Below are 27,389 nucleotides of genomic sequence, written 5' to 3' on the forward strand. Positions count from 1 at the left end.
AATTAAAATTAACATTTTCTTACTGTATTTCAAACAGGATTAACAAATTAATAATAGGTGTATGTATTTTTTTAATTATTTATATTAAATTAATAAATTTTTTACAAAAAAATTATACTTTCAGAATACCGATGGGATATATGAGGACGTTGAAGAAGGTTTTATATGTATTTTTTTTTCATTGTGAAATTATTATAGTCATTATAGTTTTAAATGTTAAACTGTTTGTAAATCACTTCAATACATTTACAAAAATGAATACATTGGGTTTGTTCAGTAAGAATTTTCATTTATTATGAGTAAATCATAATAATTAATCTTAAATTCACTTGTTATTGAAATTACAAGAAAGTATTCAAATCTGTTTGTGTGTTTATTTTATGAGCAAAAGTCCAAAATTAAAAAAAAATTAAAACAGCAAAAAAATAACGAATTCTCCAAAAAAATAATTTGGTTTCTTTGTTAGAAATATTATTATATTGAATGAAATTAAAACTGTAAATTAAAATTAATTCAAAAACACTATTGTAATATACTATATACTATTAAGCCTTCAAAATAACTTTTTTTTTTATTTATTGAACCTGTGAAATGGTCCACAGTATTCGAACACAACGTCTTAAATCCTATTGATTTAAATAATAAAAATTGTCATAAAAAAAATTATTTTAAATTATATTATTCAATGTAACACAGCGAAATGGTTAATTATTTGATAACTAAACATAATTGTCAAACAACAAAATTGAGTGTTCAATTATTTGGTGTCGACATTAATTGTATTTGGAATAATTTTATTGTTTATCCTTATTTTATTTATTCAAACACATAATGCGCATTTTATTATATGTTTATTTTTATTAAAAAAAAGATTATTTATTTTTAATTTTTTTTTGGCATACATTTTTCACTTGTAATAATGATTGAGCTTACTATTTATTATAACAAATAAATAAGTTTTTAAATAAAAAAAAATTCTGTCACGTATTTATTAATTCAATTCTAATTTCAATAAGATACGGAATCCCAACATAATTGTTTTAAAAAACTAACTGAATCTAGTCTTATCAGAATAATGACAATTATTTTTAAATTATTACTCTTTTAAACATAAATAAAAAATAACAATATATTTAACTGTATTCAAAACGACATATGGTAATTTTAATCAGTCCATTATAAATAGAATATAATGGACTATAATTGAATTAAAAAATCATAAAATAATTACTTATTTAGATGATACAAGGAATGTAAAATGATAATAAAAAACATTATATATTTTTATGATAAGCTTTCATTAAGTGTAAAGTGCCAGGTCGCCTACGCTTGCGTGGCTCCGCCCTAAGACCGCCCAAGCACTGCTATAAATGCCGTAGTCACTTTTCATCTGGAACTTGTTGCACTTCGCGCTCACCAAGTTTCAACTTCGACGCTTCCCGCACTCTGATACCAGGTAAGCTAGATAATTTATTTTTTTGTTTGTCTCTTGAATTATTTTCTTGTTTCGTGAAACATTCATTCTTGGTTATAATAATATCACGGTTTCAATAGATTTAAAACCTAAGGTTAGTGAAAATAAATAATTTGTAAATTTTAAATAACATCAGTTTAAACGTAAGTAAAAGCATTGTGATTAAAATATATAGAAGTAATTTTTGTTTCGTAATTTTTGCCCTTAAATTAATATAAATTTGACGCTAATTTTTATTCGAATCGTGTATTTTTTTACTAAAGTCTCTTCGATAGCTAAATAATCTGTAATTTATTTTTAAATTTTGCAAATTACACGGTTGAAAAAAATAAAAAAATAAAATAAGAATTTTTCTACCAAGGCAACTCCGAAGATTGCTATATAAGTATTGGACCTAATTATTTTTACGTTATCAAGCTTTTGAAGTCAATGTAGTTTATTTGTACTGACTTAAGGAAATATATTTAAAATCACAATACAAATAAAAAAAAAAAAATCATATTCAAAAATCTTAAATATGTGAAAAGTAAATTAGATCCTAAGATTTGGTCAATTTAGATTTTTTTTCAAGAAACATAAATATATATAATATCTGACAATAGTTAAAATAGCCCATGTATAGCTAGGCTACGTCAAAACTACTTTTAATAGTGTTTGAAAATTTCAAACCAAATTTTATAATACGTATTCTGAAAAGACTCGATGGAAGTGAAAATCCATAACTTTATATTGGGGAACTTATATCAGAACAATTCAAAATTTATGCATTGGTAAAATAATAAGATACCAATGTCCAATAGATATGTCATAGTAATTTTGAGACGTAAATGACTTCGTGGGATCATCCCATGGGGTCGACAGGGTCATATGTCATTTGTGGAACGTCACCATGAAATTACATTTGTTCTAAGATATTAAGGTACAAATTGACCCCAGAAAATTTTGAGAAAAGTACTTTTGTTGAATGACTTTATAACTTATTTGTTATGAAAAGAGAGTAACAATATTTTGGTTTTCTGAAATTAAAATGACGTGACGCAGGTCATAAAATAATTGAGCGACATTAAATGCAAAAAAAATATTGTAAAAACGTCAAACTGTACGAAAAAGAATTATAATTAACGTAAAAGTTTCAAAAACAATAAGCAATCGAACGCAAAGGGCAAGAAATCAAAAATGTAAGCTTAAAGTAGACAATTTATTTTATAAAAGCATATTTAATGACACATTTAATAAGAAAAGACTGCAAGCGTAAGAACAATGTTGTTTTAACTTTTTTCGTCTCTGTTTCTTCCATCTCACTTATAATCTTATTGAAATGTTTTTTTACAAATATAAAATTCTCTTCAATCGAAATCAAGTCTTTTGTGTGCGTTATCAGTGCGTTAATTTGTAATAATTTTCTGTTAAAGTAAAACACATAGAACATAAAGTACATGTACTCATATTAATGGCTCTTAGATCCTAAATCAACATTATATTTGCTTAATAATAATTTAATTGAAAGCAAATATGAAATATTAATTGTTAAAATTTTTCAAATATTTGTTTGGAAAACTAGCCACAGGCAAATATGGGTCCAACTGAGTCAATATAAGAGGATTATCTAATTTAATTATGCTTATGATTTATTACGAAGAATTTATCACGTATGTTATGTTATGTTAAACAAACAATGACTTTTCAGCTACCTCTCATTATTTCTCGACTTGATACTTTCTTTATTAGAGTTTACTAAAAACTATTCGTAGACAACTATACATAAAATTTTCCTAAATAGAATTAAAAAACATAGAAGTCATATCATAATTCTAACAAGGCGCTATCAGAACGCTGTCAATATAATTTTAGTCGAATAGGCATTATACTATTAAATGGATAAGCCGCGGTAATAAATGAAGGCGCGGATTATCATCTTGTTATGATAGCTTACATTTGAGAGTATAATTTAAGGTCACTTATCAGGTTGAGGAACAACATACACGATAGTGTGTACGACCCATTGATTGTAACACAAGTGGAAGAGTCGAAATACAAAAGGTCATTAGAAAAACAAGTCACATTTTATTATTCAATATTATTTCGTGGTCGAATCGATGACGATTCAATAAGAATTAATATTCTTTTATACTTTCTTATTGTTTAGATTGTAATGTTAATTAACACAGAATATTCTGATCACTTTTCAGTATAAACATACTTTGAACAATTCAAAAGGTTAATTTTTACCCGTCAAAGGGCAGAGTCGAATAATTTTTCTTGTGTGTTTTCCTTGAATTTTTAAAAATTTTAGTTAATTCCTTTGTATTGTTTTTAAAAGAGGCCTTTATGAAAAATTTTATTTGACCATTTTCTGCAGTGTTTATTTATGTTATATGAATGAAATCCTTTTAATATTATAATTTTTGTGATGGTTAGATGCTGCCAATTGGTTTAAATTTGAAATTTTTTTTATAAACCAAAATCTTCACAAGATTTAAATTATCCTATCAGCATTCAACATATCAGAATATCATTTTTTGCTATTTTATGTAGCGAAACTTGGAGCATTATCTTGTAATTTTTCCAATGATAGCCTTTAACAATAATTTAATGATTTAATATCATCTAACTGTCCAAACGTTTGCAAAATAATGCTGAAACTATACTAACTAAAATTCACGTGAGTTTTTGCTATTGATATTTAAAGTGTCTGGTAAAAATTCGGCCAATAGAAGGTGTCTGGTAGTATTAATTTTAAATTATTTACAATATTTTCTGTAACATACTTAAAAATCAGACCTCAGACTATAAGTAAAGTGGGTAAAATGTTTAATTGCGTATAGAACTTGGTACGCGAGAATTAGCCGTCGGTATAAGCTAGTAGATATGTATAGGTTTACTGTAGACACTTATACTAACCTATTAAGTATATATGTAAGGTCTGGGGGTTCTGGGATCTCTTGCTCTATTAATTTCATTACGTCTTTTACTATTTTGAGGTTTTTAAAGAAAAGTTTTGGCTCCTGTAACAAAGTTTTATATTTTATAAACTTTTATTATATTAAAATGTGCATTCGTGTATTGTACACAAAATAAGGAAAGATGAGCATCAAATTTAAACTTCAAAATAACTGAAATTACTGTTTTTCCAGCTTTTGTTGTATCTGTGGTTCTTGGCAATGCGGGTGCTTTGTTATTTCCCCTGATATTTATATTACTACCTTGATTCTAATTATCAAGGCTCTGTGTATATGTAAATCAAGTTGGTTTGGCATATAACTTCCTTTTTATACCATTTTCTACAATCTGGTCATAAAGTATTATAGTAAGTTGACAAATAAAAAGTAAAAAAAGTAAAGAGGTTTAATATATTTAAACATTGCGCTCTGAAATTTGCATGCATTTATCAAGTGTAAAGATGGTCGTGAATGTATCCTTCCAAACCTGTCCGCCAACAATGACAAATTGTCAACATAAAGATCTGAGATTTTATATCAGTGTAGATAGAAAATGCATATTTCCGGAAAGAAGTTCTATTGCAGGACACTTCCTGTCCAATAAAGTTTCATAGGATTTCAAAATATAGTTTTAGCTGAGGTTTTTTTTGGCATATTACTTTTGTGCTAAAATCTTTAAGATGGTTGGCAACCCTAGGATCCTTTTTGAAATCAATTCGTGATTAAAGATCCTCATTAGTTAAGTTATTAGAGAAAGGTTTAAATTCATCTATTTATATGAATATAACTTAGAGTGAGCGAATTTTTTTGCCAACCAGGAGATCCGTGTATAATGCTAATTGATTAAGTGAATCTATTTCTTCAGTTCGTTGGCCCTCCCAACCTAACCCAAAATCTCTCGCTTCATTGACAGATAAGCCTAATTTTTTGAGCAGACTATCCATTATAGTTTCACTCAAAAGACTTTCTACTAATTCATTGCAAGGCAAATAAGATTCACCACCAAGAAAGAGTATTCGGGTAATATTTCATTTAAGTTGACAAAATATCGATGGATGTGTCTTTCTTATTTGGAGAAAGCTTACCTGTTTTAACTTTTATATACAGAATCAGAGTTAAACTTTCAAATAACGGTAGTTGGATTGGTTTCTGTATTTTATTATTTCAGCACGATATATGCATAAGTACGTAAATAATAAATTTTAATTTTGGAGAACTAAAAGCATTCCGAGAGCAATGAAAATTTTAATAAAAATATTTCCTTATTACCGTCAGATTTAAAAACCGATAAGGTATAATAGAGTGGTCAATTAAGTACGACTCGCTATCTTAGTAACTATATTTAAAAACCGATTAAACATTAACAATGGCCTATCTTCTATACTTTCATAATAGGACCCCTATGATGGTTCGTTAGATTCATATTCAAAGAGAGCCATATCCCTTTTAATATTTGAATACCTTTTTGTATTTAGGAAATTACTGATTGGAAATATTTTATTTTGTTCTTCAAACGGCTATGACGTCATCGGTTTCAATAAAATACCTACAATTACATAAATGTAAAAAAAAATCTATAATTGAAAAGCTTGTCCGTTTATTAATCACCTTTATATTCGTATTTATATGTTAAGAATATTAGAATGATGAATACAATACAATCACAAAATATCTTTTAATTTTAATGGGAAATCTTGGTTTATTAAATAATTTATTCTTTCATTTTGAAAAACTTATTTTATTATTATATTATCAATAATTCATATTAAAAAAAAAATTAATTATAACTTCTTTAGATTTATATAGATACTGGTAACCATTTTTCAATTTGTTTGTTTTTCTGACTCTTAAATTTAAGATACAGAAATATTATTCAATAAAAAAATATTATATATAACTGACATATTGATCATACTGTCATAGTATAATAGACGCGAGACGCCAAAACTCTCAGGGCCGGATATAATTTATGCTATTCAAGATCATAAATATGTGTTTTACCCCTTTAGTAGAGTCCTAAAAAAGACGAATTTAGTTTGAACAGAGAAAAAACGAGATTTCTTTACGAGAAAAGACGAGTTATCTTATACAGCGACGGCTTATGTCTGAATTTTATCAACAAATATTTCAGTTGAAATATGAATTGCAAAAGTATTGTAAAGTATTGAAGAGAGTGTAAAATTTACATACAAAAAGCAGCATTTATTAACTAATATATTAACTTACTAATACTTCGACAACACATAATCACAAAGGCGATAATATTTTGTGATAAAAAAAAACTTTTGCATGATTGATGTGTCTCCAAAATTCATCTTCTAATGTCTTTGAGACGTAATATGTATCGATTTTATATCTATAAAGGAATAAAAAAAATACTATTTTAAATAACATAAGTTAGTACTTATGTTATTTAAAATAGTATCATTAGTATGATTATATATTTTTTATTTTATTTATAATGGAAAAAGCTACACGTAGGTTTTTGAATTTATGATAAGTATATATTTTTTAAATAGTGGTCTTTTAGTGTAAAAAATTTAAAATCATGTGTAATAGACGAAATAAAATTAACATTTTACAAGATACGACACAGTATTTGAAATAAATTTTTAACAATATTTTCTAATATGCGAAAAGTTAAATATACATATATATTTTTAGATTTCAATGATAATATTAATAATAATTTTTAAGTTCTTGCAACATTCGTACATCAAAATCCTTTTTCTATACAATCACCAGAAGAGACTGACGTATAAAACAAGTAACATTATATAAAATATAATTTAAGCCTCTTATATATTATAAAAGCGTCTCGATTCATTTTTTAAAGCCGCTCAATTGGTTTGATCAACTACTTTATGATTGTGAGTTATAAAAAGCCCGCTTCCACTGAGAGTCTTACAACTCAAACCAGGTACTTGAAACTCAAACCCCGTTGTTGCTAGACTAACCAACTATAGAATAAAAATTCTAAAGCCTCCGATATTAGACAAAAGGCTTAAAGTGGTAATATCCTTCATTGTTCTATTCTTGAAATATTTATATTTTATCGATTGCAAGTTTATCCACAATAAGGTTAAATTTTTTTTCAAGATGTACTTACTACGTTATTTGATATTGCGTTTTAGTAATCAATAGCTAAGATTTAACGGAGCTTAATGTAGTTTCTTGTAACATTGTAAAAAATATCATGAAAATCTGAAAGATACAACAAAGTTCCTTTTCTTTGTGTGCTCCCTTCGCGGATTTGAAATTAAATGTAGATTTAAGTTAGCTTACAGCAAAATAGGACTTAACGTATGTGAGAACAAAACTTTATCAATTTGGTACGCGCAGTGGGTTTATTGCATTTTGAGCTGGGATTAAAACTGTTGCAGACTTTTAATTATTACCATTATTGTGCTTAAACAAGTATGTTGTGTATAAAAAATTATAAGTTGGGAAGAAAATATATTCGAATCTTAAGCTATGTGTGTGTTGGTTTTTTTTTGTTTCACAACGTACTACGGGAAACCAAAGTCCGCTGACAGAAAAAAATAAATAGATTTCCTCTCTTTCCAAAATTTCTTTTATTAAACACCAACAAGTCAGGTTCCTATATTCCGAATATAAAATGTTAGTGAACTTGAAAAACATAAACTGGGGTTAATTATATCGACCTAGATACAAAAAGTAGATAATTATCACGATAAGTTAAGCAAGAAACAAATGCGATCAAATATTACTCATGTCAGAATAATTCCCAAGTAACAGACCACTTATTCATTTTGACATAAAATCCTTTTATTAAAATCACAGGCCAGTACGTAATCATTAATGAATATAGTTTTTGTTTGTAGTGTTGGCCAAACTGCTAATATGATAATATAATTAATGAAACTAAACATTAAGATGACCTTAAATGGATTTTGAAGTAATAACAAAATAGTATAATAGATTACAAAAAAAGAGGCTGCATATGTTTGTAATATTCAATTATTTTTTTAAAGGGTCGTGTTCACTGTCATTTGTCTATTTTTAATATTTAAAGGAGTTCTTATGTCCTGAATCTTTCAGTCACAATGATGATCAAGAAGGTCGCCATTATCGTCGCAGTGGTGCTGGCTCTTGTTTGTCTGGCCGAAGCTCGTGAAGAGGGGCCTCATGATATGGCAGACGCTCTCCGCATGTTGCAGGAGTTGGATCGTCTGTATACCCAGGCTTCTAGACCAAGGTATGTATATATTGAGTTGGAGTAAAAATATATGAACGGTGTACATACATGTATCTACAATATATGACTGTATATTTCTTTGGTGTTTAAGTATTAAAGCTAAAATATTTATGCTATATCAAGTAAGTATACCAAAATGTGGAAAAATTTTGTCACATATATTGGAATATCACATGTCCTGTAGTAAACCTGGTAGATTCTTTCTTACCATGGAATATTTATGGTTTTTTCACCTACAACTATAAATGGAAATCGTCGCCAGTAGTTTATGTTTTCTGCAGACGTTATTGATTTTTTTATTACAGAGAAGCCCTATGAGAGTAAAAGATTCTTTTCATCTTTCAATTCAAACGAGGGAATTAATTTGAAATATATTAGAGCTTATACTAAGCTTTACTAAAGTTGTAATTAACTATGTCGAACGAACAAAAACACTGTTTCCAGTTTATTAGAATAAGGACAAAAAATAGGTCGCAATATAATATTTGAATTATTGAAATTGAAGACCGCTTGTGTTCTTTCAAGAATACATAAGCATTACATCTACCAACTAAGATAACAAATTTATACTACATTAATTTAAAAAGCCATTACTATTGGCATTTACTGACATTATTATAATGTAATCGTTGAAAATTGCCTAACAAGACCTGTATTATCACGGTATATCATCAGAGGGGAGATTACAAGCAACTGATAATGACTTTTGGATTACAGCCAATATTTAAGTGTTCTTCTAAAATTATGTCCGAAGTTATAAATGTATTTAGAATTTTAAAGCCGTATAAAATGTCTATAAATGGGAATTAAGTGTGCGTGGGCTGACAGTTTTGAAAATAAATATCATGCTGCAAAAAGTAATTAGGTGCAGAACTGAATAATATAAAAGGTGTTTGGTACTTTTATAACGTCTTATGCCGCTATACCTTGAAGCGCCTTCAATTTAATTCCGAGGTAATTTTTTATTTACACAGTGAATTTAATCTTGTTACATTTTCTTTTATTTTTTCCAATTGCGAAATGATATTCGCAAGAAACATATTTTGAAGAGGATATAATGGAAATAAGACATTAATTTACTATTGTAAAAACACCAGGATGTTCCTTAAGAATTTTAAACCTCGCATAAATTATGAATTTCCAGACCGTTTATTGTTTTAAACGAAAGTATAAAAACGTCATTTCCTGATTTTAGAACGTTGCAAAGACTACATCCGTTAAGTTTTCATTATAAACAGCTTCCGGTGTAAAAAAAGAACTTTATGTCTTGATAAATACGAAGAATTTGTTTGGCAAATTGAATTTTAATTGTATACTTTGATGGTTTTGAAAGTTTTGATGGTTTTGATGTTGAGAATATCGTTAAAATGACATTCAGATAATAGGACGAGTTTATGTATTTTTGTGTATATTATTGTATAGTATATAATAAACACAAAATTTATTTTAATATGATCAAAAGGATATACGTATAAACATAAGAAGATAACTTAATGCCTAATTTTACAAATTTTCTTCCAAAATACGTTAAAACATACACAAATTATTAGTTTCCATATGGAGATTTTCCGTGACAAGTTATATTTAAACCATTATATATGTACATATGAACATGTCACAGAGGCTTTACAATACACACATGAAGCTGTTTCGTATGAGCCTCTAGCAGATAGCAATTCCCGTAGGACAAAGCAAAAGTTATATTCATAGCATGAACTGTAATTTTCCCCACGTCAACTCCCGTCCTCTACAACAATACTCCCACAGATTATTATGAAATAATTTGATGTGCCAACTGACCACATACATCACGTTTCGTTATTTATTTTTAACATGCCTTTGCCCGTGACCGCTGCTGCGTTTTTTTTTATATTTAACACAACACGTGTTTTTTTTTTATTACTTATTAGGATACACTTTTTCATATCGGAAGTATTGGATTCGTTGTAAAAATACGTGAAACGCTTGTCCGTAACTCCATATTTATTTCATGTTACGGTGCCACAATGGGATTTTTTTTTTATAAGTATAAATGTTGATTTATTAATGTCGGATTAACCTCCGCTCGTAAGTTATGAACGTCCGTGCCTTGATGAAATGTTAAAAAGAAATTGTAAAACTTTTTAAAAATTCGTGCAAATGAACTTGCAGAAGAAATTATTTTTTATTCACATTCAAATGATACAATCTTTATGAGTTTTATAAATATTTTCTTACACTAATGACGTAATTTACTTTTTAATTTTCTGTTTTTAAAATAAAAATTTACGACAGATAAAAATTTACATTTCAAAAATATCAAAATCGAAGTCTTCTTGTCTAAATCTTTACAGTGTCATATGATAACCAAATTTGTTTTACTAATTAATTCGCAATAAAAGAAATAGTATTTTTTCACATCTGTCTGATGAAAATTATAGGAGTATCTTGATGGATTAGATTATGCACCCCTCTAAAGATATTTAATAAATCCTATGTTTAAAAATTTGCTTGTTTGCGGTTAAGCCAAAGGCGACTAAGAAGGGCTGATACAAAGTAATTTATTACACCGTTTTACACAATTTTCTTTAGCAGATTTAAGAGTTAATTTGCTGACACTCTTAAAGGAGTTAAGTGCCATAATTGTTATTTATATTCTGAGATAAAATTTAACGCAAAATTTTTCTTAAGTGACAAAGTTTTATTAGCGATTTGCTTTCACATAGATATTATATATGATTCAGGAAAGTTACTCGTCATTGATACGTTGTAGAATTTTGCTTTTATATTTCATATTCCTATTATTGTAATTTATGGATTTTTTTAATGTATGTATATTTATATACAAATAAAATAATCGTAGTAAGAAAATTAAATAAATTTATTACAAAAATCGGTTGGTTTTTATCTGTCTATTTGAATGAATAAAGACTTTGTATGACACTAACTTCTGGCTAATCCATATTATAGTATAATTTTATTTGCAACTTGACGCGATTTTAAGTTGGTTATCTTTTTAGCACGTTATAATAAAAGTATCGAATGGTTTATTTTGAATTGAAGATTTGTATAAAAGGTTATTTTTTGATATCAAAAATACATGTATGGAATTATTACACAACTGTACAATAGGTCACAATTTTTTTTTAATTTACCCAGATTAGATGAGTAAAATTTCAAAATATATACTAAGCTATTCTATCAAAGCAAGTTATTGCATCAAATATAATATTTCATAAAAATAGAAAATGTATGAGAGATATAAATTTTATCACACCTTTTTCATACTATCTTGTATTTACACAGTCTAGCTTACCGCAATACTATAAATCGTGGCCGACAGTTAAGAGCAATATTCCCCGTAGGTGAATAAATGCTTCAATATCTTTTTAAATTGCCTGAACTGCATAACTTAAAATTGCTTATATACTGCCTTATTTATAAATATATTATAGGCTTGCTATGTTTTGAATTGCAATATATACGGAACACTGATGTTGTCGGTAGGATGACTTACTAAGAACGTATGTATAATAAATGCATGAGACTTGCTCTCAAATAGAATATGTGATTTCTAATACTATTCATATTAATATAGCTTTAATTCAATTTAAAATTATAGTTATCAATGTAATGTATAGAGAAGTTTTTTTTTAAACAGATACAAAAAGACTTGTAGTTAGTATTACTCTTAGTGACTAGTTAACTTCGACGATACGGGTATTTTAAATTGAAGATTTTATTTGAAGCTTGGACATTCTAATAAAAGTTTTCCTTTTTAAAGTAAAACCAATATCTATTACAAAGGTGATTCTATTATAAACTTGGTAGTTTTATCCTAATTATTCTGTAACATTTAGATCTGAATCTCAGTACTTTATAAAAAGGTGCTAGATAACTATAATTAAATACACTTTGATGTTAGCTTCTTTACGATTTAATTTTATTTCACTAAGACATACAAAAGTAATAACTTGGTTAGTAATTAATTAGTTATTGACCTAGCTTTTTTGAAAGAACTCACTCCTATCATCCTTGCTCATCGTAAGATTTTATTTTAAAATATTTATAAATTCCCCTAACAGAGCATATCTGAGTGTGATTAGCTTAGAATCGTAACGTATTCAAGCTTAAGGAATGTTGAATTGAAGTTCTGGAACTGAAATTGGTCAAAGACGACCAAAGTTGCAAGAATACTTCATAAGTAATGCTTTATGACGCGTTTTCACCATTTCCTATTATTGGAATTGTTTAGAAACCTTAACTTAGCCATCATAAATAGGAATATTGGAGATATGTTGCGGCTATGTAACAAGTCCAAAACATTTTGCATTTTTATTTTTCATTTTAGCTGCAACATATCATCACTAGTTCTGTATATAGATGTACAGAGAATATATGCATACATAGTTATAATAGTTCTTTGGTTTATATTTAAAAGAGCAAAAAGTGTATCAATGTGAAAGTCGGTTTGGCATTGCCGAGTTTCTTGAAGTCGATTTCATATTCTAATAAGTATAAAGCAAGGTTGTACCGCATTATGAAGTATTTTGAACGTGATACGGTTATAAGATACGTATTTCTCAAGTCATGAGTGATATTTATTTCATTATATGAACATTTTAATAGTTTTTTAATACGTATGAATTAAATATTTCTATTTTATATTATTCATGCCAGGCCGTTTTTTTTAAGTAGGAAATATTTATTGCTAATGATACAAAAGAGCGGAGAATATCGCCAATTCTTACGTTTTGTACCAATGTATTCACACAAAGTAAAGCTTTTGAAACCGATCGTGAATTATTTAAAAACTGAAACGGTCCTTTGTAACATTTTTATATGCGTGTAGAATTTCAAATTAAAAGTCGCTATTGATGTGAATTGAGTACTTCAAGTGAGATGGAGATAACATTTAATTTAACATTCGTCTTTGTTTTAGGCTAATTATATTGAAATTCTAGTCTAAGAAGTGTTGAGGATAAATGTAAGAAATGTTTTTTCAACTTAACGTTAATGATATATATATATATAGATTGTGATTCTGTTTTCTTATGTTTAAATTAGCACTTCAACAAAACTAGTTTAACTGGCAACATTATTCATAATTCACAATTACTATTCTTCATATAATTTTTATACAATATATAATTAATATTTTCTTCCACGTGTTAAATTCTCCAACCAGAGAACGTATTGCCCAATATCAGTAATACATTTTATTTGGCTTGTAATTTTAGATTTATGTTTGAAATCAAACGGCCATTTTTGTTTGTATTTTGAATTAATATACAGGTACCAAATCAGTTTAATTTTTTTTCGAGAATACCTAAATCTTTCAAATACCGAATTCTACTTTTCAATCAAACAACGTGTAAATTGTAATTTTTATTAGTATAAAACGATAAATTTAGTTCCGTAACGTCTACCTATCAAAAGCAAATCGCCATATTAAAAATAAAACAGAGTACACAATTCAATTAAAATTAAAGCAATTTGACCGAAACATAAGCAATGAAACCAAAATAAAAATCTTTGTTAGTTTGTTAATAATATTAAAGACTCAGTGCCACTAACGATCGGTTTGCAAAAAAGACGATGTATTCGTGAGACAAATGTTGGGAATTTATCGCAATAGATTGCCGTCTCTCTAACAGATGAGTTTAAATATAAACGTCCGCATGCGTTACCTGGGACATAGAATACGTCTTATTCGTCACTTCACTAGTTTGAATTATGTCCTACCCTTCACTTGTTATTGGAATTCGATTACTTTATTCAATAAAGAAATATCTATCCGTTACAAACATCAATTTAAGCAAACAGACAACAGGTTTGACATTATAATATTTTTTCTTGAAATATATGTTGACTTGTTTAAGTACGAATTTCGATGTTTTTTGACCAGAAGCCTTATAGAATATGTTGACAATGAATCCCAATCATGTGAAATAGCAAGTAGTATTCCTATAATAAATAAACTAATAATGTTACTCCTTAATAAAGAGTATAGAAATAAGTATAGTGACAGGGGCTTTACGTTCGCAGTCGGTTTTACTGTCTCAACCTATAACCCGATATCATAATATCGGATTTGTTTAATATTTTTTATAGGTATCACAACATATTTATTTTATAATAATAGGGATTTTCGAATAATTTTAACCTAGTTTTTTGTAGTAGAAATTATAAAGGATTTCGCTAACAGTGACGGCGTGACCCCTAAGTTGTATAATTTAAATTTAAATTTAGAAATAAATCCAAATGATTTTTTTTTTATAGGAATCATATGCAAAGATTTTTTCTACAATGTTTTTGGTAATATAAATAAAACTGTGGGTAATGTTACTGTGGTTTCTGGTTTCTGGAACATATGCTAGGTACAAACAAGTTTAAGACCATTGTTTATATCCTTATTTGTAAACTATAGTAAAAGAAACATACTAGACTATATATAGCGATACGCTACGAGTAAATGTAGTAGTGGCTGTAATTGTAGTTGTATTTCGTTCACGGAAAAATAATTATCACAATCCAAGAAGGCACTCACTACTTTTTTCTTAATCTCAAAAAATAGTTTATATGGACTAGTAAGTAATATAAGGTGTAATTTAACATAAGAAAATGATTGTGCTATATAAATTTTCTACTCAGAAAGGAGCATAATTCTACCAATGGATATTTTTAGATATTTATATTGAAAAAAAGAATTGCATTAATATCAAAATTGGGTTTTGTATTTCTGATACCCTTTAATAATGCGGTACATAAATAGGGATTCTGGATGATTTTAAGGGTCAGAAAGTTATTAGAACAGGTTATTTGTTTCTGTTGTTATCCACTAGCAGTTTCGATAATTTCAAGGAAAGAGTTACTATATATAATATGGGTGGTAGACATAATATGGGCAGTGCTTTTCTAACTATTAGCTTAATTTCCACCTACTATTGGCATGGTAGCAAAGCGCTAATCAGTTTATATAGAAAAATTATTTACGACTACAGAATATAGAATATTATGTAAGTATTTATGGTTGTGTTACCATATTAGAGATTTTTTTATAGGCAATACATGTCTATATAAATTTTATAAGAATACGATTTATTAAGGACGTTTTTAACATTATCGCATAACCATACATCGCGCAATTACTCATTCCATTGACATTTCTAATTTGAGCTGTACCCGTGTGTCCGTAGCATCGATAAGCGTATCGTGATTACTGCGATGTACTTAACATTACAGATTAGATTACAAATAAAGCTTTCGAAGCGATATTGGATAACCAACAGCGCGTGTCATCGGCAAACAAGACGATATTGGATGATTTACTTAGATTATATACGTTTACAATAAATGTACCATTCAATCTTTTCAGTTGAGATTCAAAATGACGATCAGAAATTTACAAAATCGTATCTTGGTCGTAGTGCTGTGTACACATGTCATATCGATATCGATATATTGGCAGGATTGACCGCCGCGACGTAGCGGAAGGGGACCGGGTCGATCCAGACTTGTTAGATCGTGCGGTGCGGCTTCTTCAGCTTCAGAAACTAGACCGCATTTACTCCTACCACACTCGACCAAGGTACGATATCGATGTTTTCCCCACCCCAATCCCATATAGTCTGTAGGGATTAAAAACACATTTTGTCTCCGTAGACTTCAAACTTTATGTAGGTCGCGTAATTGGTCTGTGTAGTTTTTAATAGACTTTTCTAGGGTGTATGCGTTCTATCGTATGATCCTTTTATGAATAGCTAGATATCGGACATACGCGGTGCTAATTTATGTGATTAGGACTTACAAAATCGCATAGGTCGGATATATTTCGCGATTCAATTAGATAGTAAAGACAGATTGTTTAATTAAATAAGCAATTATAAGTTGCACATGAATTTTTGTGTTTTAAATGTCAAACGTACTCTATGAATATTTAATACGTTGAATGTACTCTCTGTGAAGGTATACTATTTAGTTCGTTCAGCATTCAGTAGTTTTCGAATTAAACTCCTAATCAAATTTCCTTGTTACAATGTTTATATGGGGCCAAGTTGGAACTAGCAAATTGAATGAGTAAATAAAAGGCGTTTCACATTACAGGTGAAGTTTAAAATGTTCAAAGTGTGTTTATTTTATATCGTATGGGTTGTATTAAATTACTAGGGATGTAACAAATCCTTAACATCAATGTTCGTTAGATTTAAATTTGGTTTACGATTTCACGGTTTGAAATTACCTTAAAATTCTTTTTGGTTGATAACTATTTGGAATTTGACGACTTTGACGGCAATATTGATTGTTAGGCTTAAAAAAATATGATTAAAAATATCATCTTATGTATGAATCCAAAAAAGACTACCAAAGTAATATTTGTCCATAATTTGCATTAAGTTATTTTCTTCCGACGGTCTCTTATGTTTTTCACTATTATTATTTGTAAGGACATAATATTGTTATAAGCATCGATACATTAAGAAGAAGAAGAAAAAATCGATTACCTTATTTTATGTTTCAGATTTATTAAATTTGATTAGTATATTATGAGGACTGAGAAAGTTATTTATATTTTTATTTCACAGATTCGGCAAACGTTCCGACGCCTTCGCCAACTGGGCTAAGGATCTTGAGGTAAGCAATATTTGTATTAATTATTCTATATAGCATATATATATATATATATATATGATTTGTTTAGTATATATATATATATATATATATATTCTATAAAAAATATATAGATATATATATATATAAAACATCAAGATATCTTTACAATTACGCCGATTGTTTAGAAATTAATCTGAAACCAGGCATTGATATCAAAGAATAAAAACAAATTGTAGGATGTTTGCGTTAATCGAGAGTACTGAACAAATAAACATTTAATTAATTTCCAGAGCCATTAATTAATTAAATGTACTTCAATATATATTTTATCATCGAAATTTGAGTTTATTTTCGATATGAGATCCTCATTTTCCAAAGTAATGTTTGCTGTAAAAAAACTCAATGTGCTCATAAACATTTTGTTCGAGAAAATTTTGCTTCGAATCAATATACTATATAATGGTATATAAAATACTTTTTGCGTATTAAAAGGTATTTTGTTCTGGAAACGTCATGATATTCTGTGCTGTGCTGTGAAGTTGAATTATTAAAATAAAAAGACACGTTGCTCCATTACGAGCTCCTCACTAGCTAGCTCACCCTGTTGTTATTAATAGAAGTTAGTTATAAATGATAGTTAGGATCCGTTACAGCTCTCCTGCTTCTATACTAGGTATGTAAATTGTGTTAAAGTTTGACTTCACCAGGAAGCACAGCTTTGAAAGCATTGAATGCAATTCAGTTAAGATGATGGGAATATTCACAGCTGTTAATTACAATACTTTTTTTATGTTGAAAAGCTTCTTGTATTAAAGAGCTAGAGTTTAGGCACTAATACGAGAAATAAAAAACTAAATGGAGAATGAGATAAAGAGGAAAAGAGTAAATTGTTTTATTTTTATAGAGTGATTTAGCTGAAGCAAAAGTCAAATCGCTAAACTAAAATTCCTTTGTTTTAAAAATAAATGTATAAAAACCTTAGATTATAGTAGATACACTAAACAAACACATAATATTATATAATGATAAGAAACCTTTCTTATTTCATTCTAAGAAAAATATTAAATTTTATGGTTCCGGAACTTTTTTATGCATGAATCTCTATTACTATAGGGTAAAGAATATTACTGAGAAAGAGGAACAGTAGACTTCGTTTTCAATGCAATTTAAAGACTATTTTATTCAGTTATTCAGTGATATATTGAAGAATCAAAAGCCTTCATATTGAAATATCTCAATCGTTATTACCAACTTTTATTTGACGTAGAATTTATATTTCAAAGAGATTTAAAAATCTTTTATGAATTCAGGATCGATGTTGAAGAATGATTTATTTATCTTTGTGAATAGTTTCGATGAAAGAAATTATATTATGGTTGTGGTTATGTTTATAAACATTTTAATTGAAATTTTATAAACGAAATATAAAAAAATTGCTGTAATTATAATAATAATATTTTAATATCATATTTCGTCATATGTAAGCTTTTCAATCGGATATCATCCCTTTATAAGTTAATAAAAACTTAATAATGAATTTTTATACGGTTGATAGAATTTGTTTATTACAGAGATCCGTCCAGATTGAAAATGTGTGCAATAATGATGATTAACGTGAATTAGTAAGAACACCTTACTTAAACTAATAGTTTAAGTGATGCTACTTAATGCTTACACCAAAAAAAAACCATGCGACATAAATTAGGAGAATTTCACCTAAGTCAAGCAAGCAACATTAGATAAGTTTGATAAAATATCTTGCTAAAATAATTATATATACTAATGTGGAAAAAAAATAATAATAAAATAAAGGTTAGAATAAAAACATAGTGAGAAGAACTAAATATTAATAATATTTATTCTAAATATAACACCAGGTACATTAAAATAAGTACATAATTTATATATATATATATCGTTACTTTTGTTGATCCCTGTATATGTTTTATTACATTTGAAAATTTTTGCAACAATAAATCGTTTAAAATTAGACTGTATACCAGATAGGATGTAAAGCATAATACATTTTAACTAAATTATTCAATTTTCGTAGACAACAGATAATGCAATTATTGTAATAAATTGAATAACATTTTAATAGCAATAACTATTCGGGTTCACTTGCGGGCGGGTATAATTAGTTTACATTTCGTCACAGATAGGAAATAAGTGGATTATGTTTGAAAATTATTTATAATAATAATTTTGATGTCTATATAATTTTATGGATTTTCATGAAATTCAGATTGTGAGTCGTTTTAATGTTAACAGCGCATTTCAAAATCACGGTGCCTTATTTTAAATAAAAATAAAATTAAAATGGTTTGTTCACAACTCATGATTAATTTTGGTTACAACGAATAAATATATATCCATTAATACGATGGTTAAAAAGAACTATGGAGAAGTATAGATATATGTTTACGTATCTATGTATATTTAAGAGTGAAACACCATCTTGTTATTATAACACTTACATAGATACGTTTACGAGGATAGTTGAGGTTGAGATAAAATGAAACATTTCGATTTCAGAAATGTATTTTTTTGTCACATTTTTTTTTATAGTGATTCGAAATGATAGCTGATGTAGAAAACCAAAAGAAAAAATATTGTCCATTCAATAATAAGGCTAAATTGACATTCATGAATTACATTATTTCTTATAATTTTTTCTCGCGATAACCTATTAAAATAACTGATGTAGATTTCCGTCGAAATAAATAAAAATGTACAAACATATATCACAGAGGCTAAATTGTGACTTATGTTTTTTTTTTGGTTAAATAATGTAGGTCTGTAGTATTAGTAGCATTAAGTTTAAATACAACTAACATTTTCGCATTGCTGTTCGTTATTTTATAATATTAAGACTATATACTGACGTGTCGGTTACTATGCAGCAACCGTGATCACGGATACACGAGATAAAAAATTTCAATTCATTTTGTAGTAAAATTACGCGTTGTAATCCGAAAATATCAGTTTGATTTAAATGAATACTCTCGACAGTCTGACATCTCATTAGCCTTAAGTTTATTAATAATTAAATATAGTTTAAAGTACATTATCGTTTTCTTCCGCGTTCGGACTTTTGCTGACTTAGAGTAACTAATGTTAAGTTAGTCTTTGTTTGTGATTATCATATAATAGCTGTATTAATCTTAGCACTATTATTCCACAGAAGCCGGACATACCGGCGTGGTTAGCTTACGCCAGGAGGAGATGAAAGGTTAGCAGCCATCGGTTCAATAACATCTCAACAATTTACTATCATACATGCAGCACTTAATGGCTATGAAATAGTGTATTTCCTTTTAAACTCATTTCTTATTCAGTAGCATTTAATACTTATTTATTTGTTTGTATAATTTTATCTATTTCTCAAATTTTCTAGTCAATTTATAAATGTCACGTATAGTAACACTACTTGTAACGTGTAAATCAATCATAATAATGAATAAAGGCATCGATAAAACGTAAATTTATATGGTTGTTTTATTTATTTGTGTGATTTAATTTATTTTAGTTGTGTTTCATTGAATGTTATTTCTCCTTTTCCTTGCGTATTATTTTTATCATGACAAATGTTCTTTAGTAGGAAATTTTTATTCTTGGTTATTATAACGTAACTCTAACCATTTTTTCGTTCCTGTCTTGCCAAAAAGTGATAATAGTTTCTTTTTAGTAATTTTTGTTTTATCTTCAATTTTTTTATTATCAACTAAATATTATATTTGAAAAGTATTCATACTTTAAGCATTTAAAGTGGGAATTACACTTCGACAATTCAGTTTAATTTTAATTCTTTATTTTGAAGAGAAAAAAATGAAACCAACATTTGATGTTTTACCATTTATCTGATCTAATTCTGTGTCAGTACATCAAGTTGTCTTTAAATAAGTGACTAGCTTATGGATAAGCACAAAAAAGTTATTAAACTTTAATAATACAGAAATGCGTTTTACATCTGAAATTGACAAGGATCCTCCACTCAAGCACCTATTTTCATACAACCGTACATTAATTTAAACGAATTCATAATTTATCACACTTAAATAATTTATATAACTACATATTATATACTATGTTACGTGAAAAAATACAAGCCATAACTATTGCCAAAAGACAGTCATAATCCATAAAGGTACGAGAAGAATTCATTAAAGTATCTTATTCAGAATAAATTTTAATTATTTCTCTACAATGATATCTAAGACAAAAAGATGAAGAAAGATGTTTGAGTAATTTTTATAGTCATTTATGAATTAAATTAAGAGGGGGTAAAAGATCGAATCTACTATATTTAATAGTAAAACTAGATGATTCTAGCATCTAATAAAGATAAAGTAAGACATCTAAGAACAGCTACTAAAGATACTACGTTACATATAATAGATACAGGAGAATAGATTAGTCGGATGGAAATTCTGGGGCATTCGCATAATTATGCTAAGTCTACGTTTTAATCACTAAAGGGTAAATACGAATACGAAGGACATTAAAAGACTTGACATTTTTGTCTTATAGTTTTGGCAACTTGGAAACTATGTACATCAAGTACCTTAAGTAAAGATGTTTTATACTAAGAAATAAAATATACAACCATTTGACTTAAACAGTAAATATTATTACAAAATACTGTTGATATTAATCTAAGTACTTAGATTACATACAATTAAGAGTACAAATTAACTGATTAGTAATTCTACTTACGTCTAATCCTTTAGTTTATTTAGATTTAGATGTACGGACATTAAGATTTTTGGGATTTAGAATTATGATTTAAATAAATTGTGTTAAGAAGCTTATTTTTGGCATTTAGAAGATCATGCTTATTTCCAGACTCAGCTTTTGATTTCAGACAGGCATACATCTATACAGTCACAGCGCAAATCTCATATTCATTACAGTATATCCCTTATTTACAATACATATATACCTAAAAAATTATAAACAATTAGTGCGTATTAACCTAACAATCAACAACGAGTGTGCTAGGAATTTGACTTGAAGTTTATTCAGTAAAATTTTAATAGTTTTGTTATGGGCGTGAATATAAAAATATGCGAAAAGTCTTTGTGCCTTAAACATTACATAACAACACTGCTTATAAAGAACGATTATTGACAGATGACACTTCGTTCAATCGATTGTGAACATTAATTTTATCTTCTATTTTAGTATCATCCGGACCTTCTTTAAGAAGCTCCCAAAGATTATTTTTGTCTAAAATTTCGTACCCTTCTCTATTTTCAGGTGCTATATCTGATTTCGTAGGGATATTGTTTGATTTAGTGGTTTCTGAAACAGGTGTGAACGGTATTTTATGAATTTCCTTATTGATAGATTTTAAGGATTTTGATACATATTTTTCGGTCGAATCCAATCTTATTTTTGTCGTGTTAAGAACAATCTCAGGTTTTGTGGTTTTATTATTTTTCAGAGGCTTCTCGTTAGTGTTATTCGTATTTATGTTGGGCTTCTTAATTTGTGTCTTAGGCTTAGGTTTCTTAGTCCTATAGTGTATCGTTTTAATATTGCTTTTTGTGATTGCTGTTATTGAGTGGGGGACCGTAGTTATTTCGGGTTGAGTGAAAATAAGAGTTTTATTAGACTTAATTTTGTCTTCAGTTACACTACTTGGAGTTATAATAGTAGAATTTGTATTAAATACTGTGACAGTCCTCAATTCCGTCTTCATAGTGGATGAAATATCGTGTTCAGGAGTTTTTGCTTCAGAACTAGTTATACCTTTTAGTGTTGACGTAGTCGTAGTCAAACCTTTTATTGTAGAAGTTTCGGTAACTTGATAAACCGGTTTTATAGTTTTTATAAGATTCAAATCATCAGGGATTTTAGATTTTGAAAAGAACTTTTCATGTTTATCCCCGTAGGTTGCTTTTAATGTACCTTTACGTCGCGGCAATGGTTTCTTACTGAAGTCAGGTTTTTTAGCATAATTTTTATTAACAGGAAGCTTTTGTACGATGAGTTCACCGTTTATTATAGGGACAGCTGGCAGAATGTTATTACTGATATTTTGGTTTTCAGTTTGCGTTGCGTATGTTATAGTGGGAATGATTATTGGATCGTCAGTATTTATAGATATTGTGGCATTAGAAACTTTCGATGTATCATTTCCAGGGGCTGGCATACTTGTTGTTGATATATCTTGGGTTTCTATGGTAATTGAAGTTGAGGATAAAGTAGAAGGTAAGTCACTTTGAATGTCTGTTACTACATCTGTTGTTGATATCTTATAGTCTGTTGTTAAAGTTGGTTCTGTAATTTTTACTGTTGTCGTCTCCTCTGTTGTTGTTGATTCCATCATTTTCTTGTAATCCTTTCTAAATTCATAATCTCTACTACATATACGACCACATTCACAAATATTGTCAATATTTGTGTTTGTTTTTAGACTAGCGCGTTGGGTTTTATCGAACCAAGTTATAAAATCATCATCTGTGATACCCCTTAACAGAGGACTTCCGGGTCTTGCGTGGAAAAATGTTTCAACAGCTAAATCTGGTCTGCTTGAAGGATAAATTTTAGCAAATGCTGGACGGAGGCTTGTTATGACGAACTTTGATCTCGCTTCGTAAGTTACGCAAACCGGACAAGTGGAACTAATCTGAAATCCATGAATATAACATAAAATATAATAAATGTTTTTTTTTCTAAAAGAATTTAATTAGAATTTTGTTTTTCAACTGATTTGTGTTTCTGGGACCTAGCAATCTTAATTTAGTTAGGTATGTTTCAATATTGGTAATACTTACATTAGTAAACACAAACCACACTGATTCGCCACGCGAACCGTAATGTAAGTCAGCAAACGTAGCCCCATCAAGAACAACAGGATTTACTGAATGTAACTCGTAGCCAGAGAAAAGAGAAGATTCTAAACGAAGAATTCCGGAGCGCTCTTTTCCTTTCCATCTAAAAGTAGCATAAAATAGGGTTATATATTTTTGCAATTATTAGACCGATTATATGTTTCTCATTAAATTCACTTAAACTGGTGGTAGTACTTACTTGAAGCAAGATTTAATGATCAATGTCGGCAAGTTTCCTTGCAAATCTTCGATGCTGCTTCGTTCAGGTCTTATCTCTTCAATAATAGCTGCTTGGATGTTCAGCAGCGCATTTTCTGCTTTGGGATTATACGTCGAATATGATATTGTGCCCTGGAATAGTATGCAGATATAGAAAATACATTTTTTATCTGTAGTCGTAAAGTTGGTGACGTAAGTAATTGTAATCTGTAATTATAATAAATTTTGAGCAAGGGACGGTATTCCTTATACACAACATCTATAAGCACATACATACATATTATAATTACTTATTCCATAAGAGTAAGCAAGGAATCTGCAATACGATAAGTAGACACTCGACGTATTAATCAATATAAATCAATCAATAAACACATCTACAACTACATCAATATAAATCGATCAATAAACATATTATAAAACAAAGTCCCTCGCAGCGGCTGTCTGTCTGTCTGTTCGCGATAAACGGAAAAACTACTGAACCGATTATCAAACAGTTATCACCACTCGATAGCGTAATTCTCGAGAAAGGTTTTAGTTTATAATTTGTTAAGTTTTTGTATTTTACTTGTACTTTTGTATTTACTTTACGTGTACATTAACGATATTTGTTGAAGATATCGGAAAAAGATGAGCCATCTGAGAGCTTTGAACTAAAACGCTGCCTAAAGTCTTTGAGATGTAACAAAATAATATATGGTGGAATTGTGTATCTTATATAGGCCTACAGAAAAGTCCGCGGTGGCATATATCTATACCTTAAGCATAACATAGTATACCCACTTACAACTTTTGAAAATTGGCATTCCTAAAGCATTTATTGGAAAGCTATTCACATAAATACGGTATTAAGTCTTATCTACTTCGTTTTCAAGCCTACATCAGTATTTGTAAATTACTTTTTAAATCATTTAAATCGGGAGTACCATTTGAAAGTTATCATAATATAAGTTTAATAATTCTCAAAATTAAATAGGCTATTTTAAATTATTTTTTGAAGAGCCCGTGCGAAGCCGGGGCTGATACCTAGTTTAATATAAAAGTTAAAAACTATACCTAGTTACATTTTTAATAATAAGGGGTTTTCCAATAGGGACGCTTGAACTTTGACAGCTGATTGCGGCCATGTTGTTTGAGTGACAGCTGTCAAATGCAGTGTGTTATATTCATTGCGTCCTCCCAAACCACCATGGCAGGTTACAGTGTCGAGCAGCACGTGCAAATCATAAAATTGTTTTATGAAAATGGGTCTTCAGTTCGAGCAACGTTCCGCGCACTTCGCCCGTTTTACGGTCGCGATGATCGTCCTGCCGAGTCGACTATCCGTCGATTGGTGGACAAATTCGAGTCAAACGGGTCAGTTAACAATCAGCCGGTTCCCGTGCGTCAACGTAACGCGAGATCTGCCGAGAATATCGCCGCTGTGCGCGACAGTGTCCTCGAAAACCCGCGGCAGTCAATTCCGCGTCGCGCACAGGAACTCGGCCTTTCGCAGACGACAACTTGGCGAATTTTGCGTTGTGACTTGAGCCTGCACCCGTACAAGATCCAGCTGACCCAAGAGCTCAAGGTTAATGACCATAGACAGCGCCGTGTGTTCGCTGACTGGGCATTAGAGCAGTTGGAAGTTGACGCCGATTTTGGCAAAAAAATCATCTTCAGCGACGAGGCGCATTTTTGGATGAATGGCTATGTCAACAAGCAAAATTGCCGTATTTGGGACGAGACCAATCCACACGAGGTTCACCAAGTGGCAATGCACCCGCAGAAAGTGACTGTTTGGTGCGGATTTTGGGCCGGAGGCGTGATTGGTCCGTATTTTTTCGAAAACGATAATGGTGTGGCCGTCACCGTCAATGGTGAGCGATACCGGTCGATGATAACCAACTTCTTTTGGCCTGAAATCGAGAATATGGATCTGGACAACATGTGGTTTCAACAGGACGGCGCTACGTGCCACACAGCACACGCTACGATGGAAGTTCTGCACGATCAAGCGCCCTTAATGGAAAACCCTATATAATCGGACTGGATGGAGAGAAAATTGTTAGCTTTTTAAATATTCAAAAGTATTCATTCACAAAAAAGCCTGTCTTACGCAGAATTAAATCTTCTTTTTCAATTTAGTCGTACATCAGTAGACGTCTGTAACTATGAAATTGATTATAACCTGTACAGTGGCACATCCAGCGCCGGTGGCGTATACGAACACCTTGGTAGGTAGACCTGGCAGTTGTAGTGGCCGAGGTGGTGTCAACGCGCGTAGTTCTAACGTGTCTGTTAATTCCATTCCAGCTGTAGCCAGAGATACTGTCAGTGCTCTATGTCTGTAAGATGAGGGAGAATGCATGTATAATACTACAATATTTAGTTCCAAAAGATTTAACATTTTAAAGCTGAAAAATATTGTTGTGTCAGTAACTTTGAGGCGACATATTGTTGCCCCATTGCCTACTAGTATTTATATAACTTTCATAGCTTGATTTATTACGGTTAGGGAGTAATTAATAACTATATCATCAATTTTTTATAAATGCTTTGCATCTATTTTTTTGGCCTTATGTCCTAAGTTCTTTCGTTCTCAAAACTATTTGATAATACAATAATTTCAAAGGACTGTCTATTTAATTAGCTACAATATCAATATAATTCATCACCGATATTTTATAGTATTTGCGATTGCCAATTATTCATTAATACCTATCATGAGCCAGTGCAGCGTACTGCGCAGCCGCTTTTGTAGCTTGGTATGCTAGACTGGGATGCCTTTGTAAAGTTGATGCCCGATAGTATAAGAACCGAGCCGCCGCTTCTCCTTCCGCCAAGGCTCCCCGCGCACACGCTGCTAGTAACACACGCACGCCAGCCACATACTGCTCCATTGTAACCGCTTCTATATAAATAAGAAAATTACGGAGACTTTTAATATTTCAACATCATTCAAATTTATATTTACTATTTATTTGATTGGGAGAGGGTATTTTATTTGTGGTTACATGGAGAAAAATGTAATGTACAAAAATAAAACAATTTTACCGACAATGTAAAATAAAACAGGGCAAAGATGTGTGAAAAATACAAAGGATAATACTTGAATACTAATTCGC

At 29.4% G+C, this 27,389-nt stretch overlaps 2 protein-coding genes across 2 annotated transcripts in view; one reads left to right on the plus strand and one right to left on the minus strand.

The window, feature by feature from the left end:
- The first annotated feature begins 1,324 nt into the window (after window positions 1-1,324).
- Window positions 1,325-20,712, plus strand: LOC116768963 (uncharacterized). Its single transcript, XM_032659898.2, has 5 exons — window positions 1,325-1,456; window positions 8,476-8,632; window positions 16,083-16,202; window positions 17,197-17,245; window positions 20,409-20,712. The coding sequence occupies exons 2-5, from the start codon at window positions 8,481-8,483 to the stop codon at window positions 20,451-20,453; spliced, it is 366 nt and encodes a 121-aa protein (XP_032515789.1). The 5' UTR covers window positions 1,325-1,456; window positions 8,476-8,480; the 3' UTR covers window positions 20,454-20,712.
- Window positions 20,713-21,064: 352 nt separating this feature from the next.
- Window positions 21,065-27,389, minus strand: part of LOC116769352 (C3 and PZP-like alpha-2-macroglobulin domain-containing protein 8) — a 72,068-nt gene continuing 65,743 nt past the window's right edge. Inside the window, exons 21-25 of the mRNA XM_032660426.2 lie at window positions 26,983-27,175; window positions 26,453-26,609; window positions 24,263-24,414; window positions 24,007-24,166; window positions 21,065-23,858 (exon numbers count right to left, since the gene is read on the minus strand). Coding sequence (XP_032516317.2) covers window positions 22,335-23,858; window positions 24,007-24,166; window positions 24,263-24,414; window positions 26,453-26,609; window positions 26,983-27,175 — 2,186 coding nt within the window. The 3' untranslated portion in view covers window positions 21,065-22,334. The remainder of the gene's footprint in view (window positions 23,859-24,006; window positions 24,167-24,262; window positions 24,415-26,452; window positions 26,610-26,982; window positions 27,176-27,389) is intronic.

This window comes from Danaus plexippus, chromosome 5 (genome assembly GCF_018135715.1).
Source record: "Danaus plexippus chromosome 5, MEX_DaPlex, whole genome shotgun sequence".
NCBI classification, from domain to species: Eukaryota; Metazoa; Arthropoda; class Insecta; order Lepidoptera; family Nymphalidae; genus Danaus; species Danaus plexippus.

Bases quoted from the DNA above. Each gene is read 5' to 3' on its own strand.
- LOC116768963 (XM_032659898.2), top strand. From the start codon at position 8,481: ATGATGATCAAGAAGGTCGCCATTATCGTCGCAGTGGTGCTGGCTCTT. The intron at 8,633-16,082 runs GTATGTATATAT...ATATATTGGCAG, and splicing joins ACCCAGGCTTCTAGACCAAG to GATTGACCGCCGCGACGTAG. The intron at 17,246-20,408 runs GTAAGCAATATT...ATTATTCCACAG, and splicing joins ACTGGGCTAAGGATCTTGAG to AAGCCGGACATACCGGCGTG.